This window comes from Falco naumanni, chromosome 5 (assembly GCF_017639655.2).
Source record: "Falco naumanni isolate bFalNau1 chromosome 5, bFalNau1.pat, whole genome shotgun sequence".
Classification (NCBI taxonomy): domain Eukaryota; kingdom Metazoa; phylum Chordata; class Aves; order Falconiformes; family Falconidae; genus Falco; species Falco naumanni.
In genome coordinates, this window is record NC_054058.1 from 487,424 (window position 1) to 499,714 (window position 12,291).

General features: G+C 42.7%; 1 protein-coding gene across 1 annotated transcript in view; it reads left to right on the forward strand.

Moving 5' to 3' along the window:
- Nucleotides 1-12,291, forward strand: part of CLCN1 (chloride voltage-gated channel 1) — a 64,180-nt gene that overhangs the window by 40,615 nt on the left and 11,274 nt on the right. Inside the window, exons 9-12 of the mRNA XM_040596324.1 lie at nucleotides 4,667-4,751; nucleotides 7,731-7,832; nucleotides 9,607-9,691; nucleotides 10,101-10,250. Coding sequence (XP_040452258.1) covers nucleotides 4,667-4,751; nucleotides 7,731-7,832; nucleotides 9,607-9,691; nucleotides 10,101-10,250 — 422 coding nt within the window. The remainder of the gene's footprint in view (nucleotides 1-4,666; nucleotides 4,752-7,730; nucleotides 7,833-9,606; nucleotides 9,692-10,100; nucleotides 10,251-12,291) is intronic.

Here is a 12,291-nt window from a genome sequence, read left to right on the forward strand (position 1 = left end):
AGCAGGCTGCCAGTGCTTTGTAAGCTTCTTGCTTATGCCTTTATCTTTGATTCTTGCACCTACATCTATTTTATTGATCTGAGCTCCATGTGGGCAGTTCCCTTACTTAAAACCGCTATAACGTAAGCCCCTCCTGACTTCACAGAGCTAGATGGTTTTTGTGCTACATTATTTGGCTTGAATGTTCTCTGGAATATAGAAAGTGACTATATCTTTGTTTATGAAACATTGCCTCATATTGAGGGGTATTCAACCGTCAGATCTGTCACAAAAACCACATCTTTCTGTTCCTTCCAGAGAAAAACGTAAGAAATTCAAAGACAGATGACAGAGATAATCTCTTATCCTTCATTCTATCTGCTCTAGCTCCCTTGCTGATCTCCCAGATCATTACAAATTAGCTTAATCCTGAAATGTCTTAATTACTGTCCCTTCTTCAAAACCATCCAGACAGCTTTAATACCCATATTAATGGCTCCTTACAGTCAGCTTCATTAACTGTCTGGGTTGAAAGGTTCCATGATCCAATTGTCTATGAAAAATAATTCCTTTTCATAGTTCTGAATTTTCTTTGTCTATATTGCCAGTCTTCTTGTCCTTGTATTAAGGAACCAGAAACTTTTGTCTAGCAAAGTCATTCATTATTTCACGATCTTTTATCATGCCTGCTCTAACTTATCTTTCATCTCTTTTCTTGCTCATTTCCTTCTGAAAGGTACAAGCCTGGCCTTTTCAGCCTTTGTTCATGCAAGGGTTTTTCTTAGGTCCCCTCTTCGATGTCTTCACAATCTCTAAGGTCTTGCCTCCTCCCAGAGCTGTGCATTCGGTAGGTGAGCAGGTGTCCCTGCTGTCACCAGCTGGTGGGAAAGCCTTTGTGTCAGGTAGGGCAGCATGCTTGGAAGTGGAAGAAGCTGCTTGCCTTAATGCGTACTGTGTGCATCTACCTGTAATGTCCATGTGGAACAAGTAACCTGTTGCAAATTCATACATAATGTGTGGACTGACTTTTCTGCTTAGGCAGGTATTTGCCAACTTCTTCCAGAATATTTTTGAGATGAAACGATCAGAGTTCCTGCAAGTGTGGCTATTGTATGTATCTACTAGGAGGCATTACAACACTGCAATGCAACACTGTGCATTATGATACCATTTTTATGCAACTTTTGCACATTTCTAGAAGCTACAGTTAGGAAGAAGGTGAAAAGACCATTTTCTTTGAGCTGTCCACACTGATCCAACTCTCCCCCACTGTATTACTTTACATTCTTCAACACAGAACATTGCCTTTCTTATGCAGTCCTGTGTGATTCAAACCAGGGTAAACTGATTCAGGATCACATGCAGATTTTGCCATCTTCCACAGAAAATTCTGAATCACAGAAAGATTTAATTTGGAAGAGACCCCTGGACCTCTCTACTCCAAACTCCTGCTTACAGCAGGGACAAACTTCCACTGCCTCTCTGTGCATCTGTTCCAGTGCTGAACCACCTTCCCAAAAAGCAGCATTTGTCATTATATGTAGACAAAATTCCCTCACTAGAAGTTGGGCCCATTGCCTCTTTCACTGTGTCTTTACAACTTCCCCGTGAGGAGGGGAACTGCTGTTTGAACCCCCTTGGGCGTTCTCATTTCCAATGGAGTTGACCTCGGCCCTGCAGCCTCTCCTGGTGCACATGCACTGGACCATGTTGTGGCTCACTACTGGGCCCTCTCCAGTTTTGTCACATTTCATTTGTACTGGGTTTTCTAGATGCGGCTTCATCAGTGCCCCGTAGAAGGAAGCACCCACCGCTCTCACCCAGCTGGCTGCACTTCTGCTGACGTGGCCCAGAACGTGGTTAGCTGTCATTGCCACAGGGGCACGTACTGAGCATTGTATCCAACAGGGCCCACTGGCATGAGAGCAGAGCTTCTCCTGCTCGCTGGGCCCCCAGGCTGTAGGTACACCTGCCATGCCAGGTACGGGACTAAATATTTGTCTTTTTGTTGCATTTATGATGTTCCTACTGGTCAGCTCCTCTGGTTTGCGGAGGCCACTCTGAGTGAAGCCCTCTAGGTGACAAACCACCGCCTTTCCTCCCTCCCCAGTTCAGTATGGTCACTGACAAGTGAGTTCCATCCTGTCATCTGGGACCTTGATGGAGATGTTAAACCAAATACTATGACACGTATGGTTACATGGCTGACAGGATAAACTCACTTTTTTTCTCTCTCTGGCTTAGCTTCTGATCCATGGTAGTATTTTCCCATTTGCTGTTTGACCAGTGGAGCTCTACATGAGGCTCCACAGCCTCACGTGGGACTGCTTAACAATCTAAATAAATACAATTCCCTTTAATATGGTTTTACTGTTTTGTTAAAAAAAAAATCCACATCACAAATTTTTTATTCATTTGAATTCTCTTTCTGGATTTTTTCCTCACTTTTGAGGTTAAAAATAGGCATTTCCAGTGTTGTGCTTGCTTTTAAAATCTATATGTATTTTACCAATTTGCCAGGTGCTAATGCTCTCTTTGCATTTCACCATGTTGCGCTATAACCTTCTTAAACACATCTGCTACCTGTCAGTCCTCCTCCAGCCCCTGGAAGCCCTGATGCTCATGAGAAGTGGTGAGTTATTTTTATTAATAGCTCATCCACCTCATTCCTAGTCTGCCTCAGATCTTAATGCCTTTTAAGTCGACAGCTTGTTTAACGCCTCTTTTATTGTCATTGTTTAGCTCCAAGCTGCACCGTTGGAGCCAGGAAGCGGCAGGTAGGGAAGCAATCACATCAGAGTAGACGGATGCGAATAAGTTGTGTAGCATCTCACCAAAATTCTTTTCTTTCTTAGACCCATAAAATCTCTGCTGGCTTCTAGATGCTGATGGCCTTATTGGCTGGCTTTACACCATTACCTGTACTTCCCCAGTAACACCTGGCCCCCTGGGGTGGCTGCCACAGCTCAGGCCCCTGCTCACTAATTATGCAAGACTGGGGTTCTGCAGTCTGCAGGATTTCTGTTTACTGTGTCCTGAGCCTTCATCATATTTGCCATAGTGTTACACGGTGCCTTCCCGCTCTGTCTGATCTCTTCTACATATGGCTTAGTATTATTTTAAAGTTCAAAGCTTTTTTTCGTAGACCTTCCCATGAAGTAGACTTTCTTATTTCTTTTTGCTTCTTTTATCTTTCACCTTGTAAGAGCTGGACGTCTACTCTAAACTAGTAGAGTTTGTAGCTGTTGGAGAGCAAAGGGCTTAACCATTCAGTTTCAGGCTGGCTTTGTCACTCAGGAGGGAGGATGAAGATAGGCAGGATGACTCTGTAGAAATCTCTGTCTTGTGGGAGTAGAGAGGGAACCCTAGAAAGACTCAGACTAAGTGCTGTGTGTTTCCCTTTGCTCATCTTTGCCACCCTGGGGCAAAACTCTTTGCAAGTGAGCCCTACTATGCTCTTTAATGCCCTGTCATTTAGTGGCTTGGACTGTCTCTTTCCTAAAACTAAACTGAGATGATCTTTCCTCGGGCTGATCTAACAAAAAAGGACATCCTGCTTTTCACCGTCTTTTGTCCTGATGGTTCTCCCACCCCTCCCTTGTACTACCTCTGTCTGCTGGGCCCCTCTAGTCAGCTCACTTCCCTGGCAGAGGACTGATCCTGGAAAGAGCAGACACATTTTCTGGTAGGTTTTAATGTGGTGGAAGAAGGCAGTAAAGGCTTTGGCATGTGCTGGAGTGGGCCTGACCCCGATGGGAGGGGAGAGCAGTGCAGCCAGGAGGGAAGGAATGGGGCAAAGCAGCAGGGAGTTAGGTCTTCCTGTTTTGGCTAGTACCATGCCCCACAGGCATCAGGGTACCTCATTGCTCTAAACATAGTCCTGCTGCCTGACCAATTAACAATTAATTCATGCCTCTGTAATTATCATCTAATGCTAGATTTTCACTGCTGCTTTCCTTTCCTCATTGTGCAAATAATTCATTCATCTAGGGCAAACTGGGATTTATATCCATCCTCATTCAGCTGTTTCCACTCTGCACTAGATAGCTCATTGGCACTTCACCTGTTGGCATACGGGTATTTACTGTTCCCACACAATTAGGTACCTCCAGGTAAAAGCAGGGCAGGTTTCAGTGTCTAAGTCATTTCAGCCGTGCAGTGCTACCAGGAGAGGCGAGCAGGAGAAGATGGGGCTGAGCTGATCTTTTCTGTCTCTGATTTCTAAAACTTTCCTTCTTCTGGTACCAGACAAAAAATTTGCAGGTACAAATTCAGGGAGGATGTGAGTTTTGTTTCTAGAAAGAAATCACAGCTGTGTGTGACAGCTTCTCCAGGTATATGAGCATCGCCTGCTTAGACAGTTGTCAATGACTGTAGTGGGAAGTTTTTATTTTCTAAAGAATGGATGTTAAAAGAAAAGAAACCCCTTTAAAAATCTGGAATTGTAGCTAAAAAAATACATACATCCTCTGGAAACAAACATATACCACCTAGGTTGCTGGTGTCGCAAGTGCTCAGTAATAGGCACTACTAAAATCAGAGCATCTGCCAATCTGAAATATTGCATATAATGTCATTAAACCACCCAGGAGCTTGTATAAACTAGTTCCCTTGCCCCTAACCTTTATGGCATTTAACTTCTTACCTCGTTATTCTCTTCCTCCTCCACCTCTTTCTTCTCTGGCAGTTACCATCACTGCCCTGTTCAGAACGAACTTCCGCATGGATTTCCCCTTTGATCTGCAGGAGCTGCCGGCGTTCGCTGTAATAGGGTAAGTCCCTGGGATCCTGGCTTCTGGCCCTTGTGGTTATCATGTGAGCTCTGTAAGGGAGTCTTCTGCAAAACTGTTACATACATCTCTTTTAGACGTTCTGGTTGTCACAAATAAGAGTGTTGGAGGAAAATGCCAGATCAGTGCTACTGTAGGCTGAACACCTCAGCTTTTGTCCCCTGTATAGCCCCAGACCAGGACTGCAAGCGCGGTCGGTAAATAGATGCTAGACAATGGAAGTTTAATATTAGTAAGACTGTACCTGACAGTTCAAAGAAGTTTCTAAGAACAGAAGACCCTGACCTCTAGGAGGCTGAGACGGTGGAGGTTGTCCTTTGTGATTACTCAGAACTGAGACGTGCAGAACCTGAAGTGATCATCCTTGAAAGAAATAAAATAGCGAAGTGGTCAAGATACAGAACAACTTGTGAAACAGACTGTCAAGGTAATGACTAATAAAAGACTTGTTTGAAACCAATAGATTAGGTAATGCTTTGTAGAGACTATAAATGTAGAGCTGAAAATCTTGTAAGCTTGTCACACTCTGCGGAGGTGACCCAACGCTGCTGGACCGATTAAAACATGCAAACCTAGAGTAACCTGTAAGAGTTCGAGTCTCTTCTTTTACGAAGGGCTCTGCTTGTTGGGATTCCTCTTTAGAAGTGATGCCCAGGTAGCCCAATGGGTAAGGAAGGAAATGCAGGTATTATCAAGCCATTTGTTATTTCCTTTTCATATATCTTTTTCAGAAATTAAGTTCTGGAGAGGAAAAAAAAAAAAGTCTACCTTGGTCTAGGTTCTGGATATAGATTTACTGAATGGCCCTTTAACCATTTTGGTGGCATCCCCTAATGAACTGACCCAACAAGTGTGGCCTTTTCACCTGACAAAAATGGGGCAAAATTAACCAGGAAATTTCCGTTTTACAAGGTCAGAATGGTTATCCTTTTCAAGAGAGGCTGTCACACTCAACATGGTGGCAAGGGTAACTGAACCATAACTGGATTCAGTGAGAACAACGATTTATTGAGTGTTGGTTTTATTTTATTTGTGGAGATAGCTGAGCTGATTTCATTTGTGGAGAAAGTTTTGGGAAATGAAAGAATGAACTTAAGGAAAATGAGAATACAATTGGGAAATACTAGAGAAAAACTGGATTTGAAATCGCTGTGAGGAGAATGTTTGGGTTTGAGCTTGAGAGAGGCTTCAGGGCGCTCCCTGCGGAGCAGTGCTGAAGGGAGTACACTGCAGGAACAAATACCTGTGCTGGCTTCGTGAGCATATGCTGTTGCTCGACCAGGATCCAAGACCAGAAATACATTTTCAGCTCCTTTTAGTAGGCTGCCCTCATATTCATTTCCTTGAATATGAACTCAAGTGGGATTTTTTTAAGACATCATATGTGTTGAAAATCTATGAATATACAGGAGCTTTTGCTAGTAATATGTATGCAGTTTGGTCGTCTTAAATAGACTTGCATGCTGCACTTGGGGCAATCGAATTGCTTAGATTGGCAATGAAAAAGGTAATCCTTATGATTTACAGCTGATGGAATGCACAACTTCTTGTCATCATGTTTTGAACAGAGTTGGCAGAGCTGTATTTTTCAGTACTACACACGGGCTAGGAAAGGAGTATATGGCAGCTGTGAAACGCTTTCAAATGCCTGGGTGTCCAACGTGGTACTTAAAAAAAAAAAAAAAAAAAAAGTCTTGGATAAAGTCCTGATGCCAGCTTGGAATCCTCCAAATTCTCTAAACATTAAGTCTCAAAGTTGAACACTCTTTCTATCCAACATATTCCTTCGCTTTCAGATAAGACAAAAAACCTGAGCCAGCCCAAGCTCTGTCGACAGGTAGATCCTGTTCTGGGTCAGCAGATGTTGGTAATTTGCAAAATACATACAGGAGGACCACTTTATTGACAAACTGATAGCCAGGAATGGAGGGATCTGTTTTTTAATATAAAGTATTACTAAAGAAATTCAGTTCAGTGTGCGTCCCTTAGGCTTATATTGCTGAAGGGACTGGTCTAACAGTAGCGCTAAACAGTGCCAGCTTCCAATATTTAAAATAAACTCCCTGGACATGTTTGTGAACAGCTTTGTATTTAGTTTAAACTTGTTTTTATGCAATTTTTAAATGATGAAGCAGGATGTTTTCAACATACAACTTTTTAAGTAAGCTAAATTAATCTTTGAATGCAATTTGGCTAAAGTCTGCATAACTTATAATAAAGGAAAATTCCATTAATTTTAAAAACTAACAGAATGAAAATGTTATCTGGTTATCTTCAGAATTCTGTGGGTTGTTGGCCACATAAAATAATACTTCCCTTTACCAATTCTAAATGCACTCTTTGTTTTACTTTTTTTTATTTACTTTTTACTTCACCTTTACTTCACCTTTTTTTACTTCACCCTATTTATCCAGGTCTCATTAAGCTACAGAGCATAAGGGTCAAGGCCAGTTCTTAGACAACTATACTTTTTTTTTTTTTTTTTTTTTTTTTTTTTTTACTTTATTAAGATCGGGAACGTAGATCTAAGTAATTAGTATCACAGAGATGACATACCTTGCTTTAGGCACAAGAGTTGCTATTACTTTTAATATTTGATGTAGATGTATAATTTTGTTCTGACAGTGCTGGTCTTCGCCCAGCTGCTCCTCGCCAGCCCCGCCAAGGTCTGAGTGTCCCTTTTTATAGATTATTTTATAGATCTTTATAGATGAGATTTCCCCCTCTAAGCAAGAGCAAATGTCAGTGGTAGAGCGGCAGTGTGCATGGCAGAGGCCCAAATTAATCCCTCCCCTTTGGTCAGAGTTAGCATCGCCGGGCGAGCAGGGGGCAAACCGCTGGGGGAGGCAGAAAGGTCCCTGAACAGCTGGAGGAGCAGAACACTTAAACTCATTTTCCTGGTTGATGGTTTGTGTGTTATCTGTTGTTTGGTATGATTTTATTTCTTTCTCTCCTCTTCAGGATATGTTCTGGATTCCTTGGAGCGTTTTTCGTTTATCTCAATCGCCAGGTGGTCCTGTGCATCCGGCGCCACACAGCACTCAACCAGTTTCTCACCAAATAGTGGGTGCCTTTGAAGATACTCTCTTTAGGGACCAGGTTTTTGTACCCTACTGGTATTGCATAGTAACAAATGCTTTCTGGATTATAGTAGATAATAGTGGAAATAGTAGAATGTAAGGTAGTGAAAATACAAGAAACTGAAGTTATGTGAGAGTAAGAAATCTGCAGACATCAAGAGAATTTGTTCTGCACTGGATTTTCTTCTTGATCAGCCCAAAGTTTCAAATAGCTTCTTGATTTAGAAGGGAGACTATGTAACGTTCGTGAAGAGGACAAGGGAAACGATTGATTGGACAGAAAATGTTTTTAATCAAAAAATCAATGATCACGCTTCGTAAGATCATGCTGCTTCTGTGGGGTTTTTTTTAGAATCTGTAAAAAATTCAATTCCATTTTTATTTTAAGAAAATTAAATACAACTGAAATCTAACTGTCTTTAAAATCTATTTCTTTTTAAATCAAAATGTAGGCAAAACCATAAAGAATGTGCTGCAGTATTGCACTTACTGCATGCTTACGGACCAAAAGCTGAAACTGATAGTAGCGAAAGGGTGTGAATGGCAGCATGGAAAAGAAATGCAAAACCAAATAAAAACCTTAGCAATAAAGTTTTTACTGAGCACTTGAAGATACTTTTTTCCTGTCTGTAATACAAGTTATAACCTGAAGAAGAAAAGGTGAGTAACTGTAAACATCTCCAGTCTCTTCACAGATGCTCTGTGGATTTTGTAGGGTTTCTGAGCGGTGCAGAGGGCCTGCATTTCTTGGCAAGTTGCAGATCTGAGCAGAAGAAAACCACTTCTTTTTAACAAAGAAGTTCAAACTAAGTTAATTTATTATGTGGAAGAAAAATTGTCTGTCTTCATTACATAGTGTTAGCCACAAGCACCAGAGAGCCATCAGACAAAGTTAATGGAGATGTGGAGCAAAGCCTGAAAAGCGGGAATTTACTTCAAACTTTTGACTGATTTCTCAGAATTTTGTTGGTCCTTAGACTGAAAGAAATTAAAGGTTATATTTTGACTTCCTGAATACCACAGCACCTCAGGCAGAACCTCCTGTAGGAAACCCACAAATTTCTCAGGGGAGACCTTATGGGATTAATCCAGCACATGGAGGCAGCTGAGACTGGTGGTGTCTTAGTGCCCCTGAAGTGTCACAGTGTACCCAGAAACCTGTCCTGGCGCTGGACACAGCAGGAGGAAAGCACGGGTGGCTTCAGCCTCCTGCGCTTTGCTGCTCCAGCATGCCTAGACCCACTGCCCACCTAGGACATTTTCCCCAAAATTGTGACAGTCAGCAATTCAGTGGAAAGAAAAGCAGTTTTTCTCATAAGAATTAACGCAATGGGGGATGCCTGCAGAAATGTATGAAAAACCCCACCCTACGTTTCAATATACTAAGACAGGATACATTGCATGGGAGTGAAGAAGCAAGACTGGCGTGGTAAGGACAAATGGAGGAGGTGCTGGCTTGTGACAATAGGTCAATGCATCACTGTAAATATACATCCTACCCCCATGTATTCGAGTCTGTGCACTTTGTGCATCCCCCTCCATCCCTCCCATCACATAATTCTCATGGGGAAAATGGTTTTGCTGACAGTTGAGCTCTCTGTGAGCGGAGCAGGGTGTTGAATTGCCAGTAGCAGAACTCCAAAGCAGTGGATACAGATGTGGCGGAGAGCTCTCACGGAAATGGCATCCATAGTCCTGAAGTAACAGTGCTACAAGAATGTGAGGTTATATTTTAATAAACTTTCCTTTCTTTCCAGCCGTCTCATATACCCTGGTGTTATCACCTTCCTTATAGCAACTGTGACCTTTCCTCCTGGATTTGGGCAGTTCATGGCAGGAGAGGTGAGAGTGGGATATTTGCAATTCTGTGCAGTTCTGCAGAACAGCCTCACCTTGTCCTGTGCCCCCATAACCTTAGGTCATGGAGGGGGGGAAGATAGACACAGGAAGAGTTTGGGCTGAGCGGGGGACTATATTCTGAGACTCATGATCTCTGCTATCACCTTGATATAAAACTTGAAAAAGGTCCACTCACCTGAGCAAGTAGTAAGGAAGGTGTTACCCGGTGTGTAAAAATAGTTATCCTTTCACCAGTTCTGGTAAAGTCCTGTCTGTCTTCCTGAAGATCAAAAATGTGAGTTAAGTCTCATAATCATGAATTACCCAAGTGAAAATCTCCACTTCCTTGGAACAGAGGTGAAATATTTACCTGGTCTAATATCATGGCTTATGCCTGTTTTTTTCTGTTTAGTTGATGCCACGGGAAGCCATCAGCTCTCTCTTTGATAACTACACCTGGGCAAGATACACAGGGGACCCTCTGATCCTGGGGAAATCTGCTGCCTGGATCCATCCTAAAGTCAGCGTCTTCATCATCATCCTGCTTTTCTTCCTTGTGAAGGTAGGAAACCCAGCTCACCGTAGCCCTTCTCCACTCAGACTGAGTGTTCCTGATCCTTTGTAAAATAGTTTGTGAACTGCCAGTGAGGAGCTCCTGGGTACTGAATGAAGCAACTGTAGTGGGTTCTTACATCTTTTAATGTGATGTTTGCCCAACCTGAATGCAAGATCACCCAAATCATTAGGGAATAGTTTCCTGGCCTTAACATAGTAAGCTCCTTCACTGCTCCCTAGGTCGCCATCCTCATGCATCCTGCTGAATGACCTTTGGTGCCCACTGTGTAGTACTTGGCTGGGAGGACTACATCAGGGAAGTTTTCTCAGGTTCCACAAAAATAAATAATTTAGTAGAAAGCTCTCAGATAATTTGTATTTGGTCTAAATGAAGTCTGATACAGCCTACCTGATATTCCTGATTACAGATAGGAGACAAAGGAAAGTATGCAAGCACAAGCTATAGTTGTGTGAGGCTCAAAGATTTGTTAGCAGTACCATATATTGATGGAGAAATGCAGCTGAAAACAGTTTTGTTCACTTCTTGGAAAGCAGCAGCAGTTTAAGTGTTCTGAGCTGACATGGTCTGTGGAAGTTGCAACCGTTCAGCCTCTGGAAGGATCAGCTGTGTAACTGGTATGTGACAGAGCAAGAGAAGAGATTTGAAAGAAGAAAACATTATGTTCCAGTGTTCAAAATACAAGTAGCAAGAGAGAGGTTTTCCTAAGGGCAGGGAAATAAAAGGGTAAAAATACAGAAATGGTGATTTGCTTTGTTTCAGAGGAGCAAAAAGCTGGGGCCACCTTGCAGTATCAGTTGAACTTTTCAGTAGATCAGGAAGGGACATCAGTGATTGACACAGCTGATTCCATCTAAAGTAAAACACAGGATCAAGTTTCTGACAGGCAGTTAAGGGTTCTGTTTCTGTGATTATAGTGTACCAAGCAGATAAGGTCTCATTTACTTGAATAAGAGAGTGATGGACTACATGGTATGTCTGTCCTGATTCCCATCTGTTTTCCTTTGGGAGAGCTGTATCCTCAGACACTAGGCTCATTGGCCTTGTCACAGTAACTAAAGGCTTTCTCAACTCACTAGAGAACTGCTCCAAGCAGCTTATTTTCTTCTGGATAGATTCAGAGTTGGGATAGACCACATAAAAAAGAAACTGCTGTTTCAACTCTGGGCAAAGGCTTGGCCTGATTCTCCACTGCACTGTAGTCCCAGTTCCCAGCTGTATGTGGCCTGGGTTTGGTACTGCAAAGACAGAGCTTAGTTAGCTGTATTCCACTTCTGCAGCTTGCTGGCCTCCCAGCCGGCTGGGAGCTTCTCCTCTGGAATATTCAAATGGCTTATGGAAGGAAGAGCAGCACTCAGTATCACATTGGTGGCCCAACCCATCCTCACAGCATGTTCCTCTACCATGGGCTGAGAAATGCTGTTGTGATGGCTCTTTGTTACCTTTGTAGAGGGCTTTCCTAAATGGCAAATAAAAATTGGCTTCATCCTGTAGGGGTTTCAGCAGAAAAGCTGTCTTGGGTGGATGACCTCTCACCAAACTGTCTGTCTACAGATTGGTATCTCATCTGTCTATGGCTACAACAATGTCTGCAGAGGTCCTCAAAGGTGGACCTTGAACAGGAAGGATTTGCCGAGTCTGAGGAGAATATGGTCCTGAAACATCTGGCAGTATGGCTCTTGATGTGCTGGACCATGGTTGTCTCCCTCCTATGGACGATACTGCTGCAGCAAGGGACATCTTGCCAGTACACTTTTCTGTGCCAGCTTTTCAAACAGCAGCTTCTCCGTGTTTCCCTCAACTGTGGAAACCTCTTATATTGCCTGGGAAAGTCTGGACGTATTAGCCTTTGAGGTGTTTTTAAGATTAGGCTGTTGCCTCCAGAAGAAGTCTGTACGTGCTGGGCCAAGTCAGCATGAACTGGTCTTAGCAGCACTGGGATGGGTTTCATCATTTTGCCCAACACAGTGATAGCACAAGAGGCCACAGAGACAAGCTAGAATAAAGGAAACTTACGACAGTTGGACTT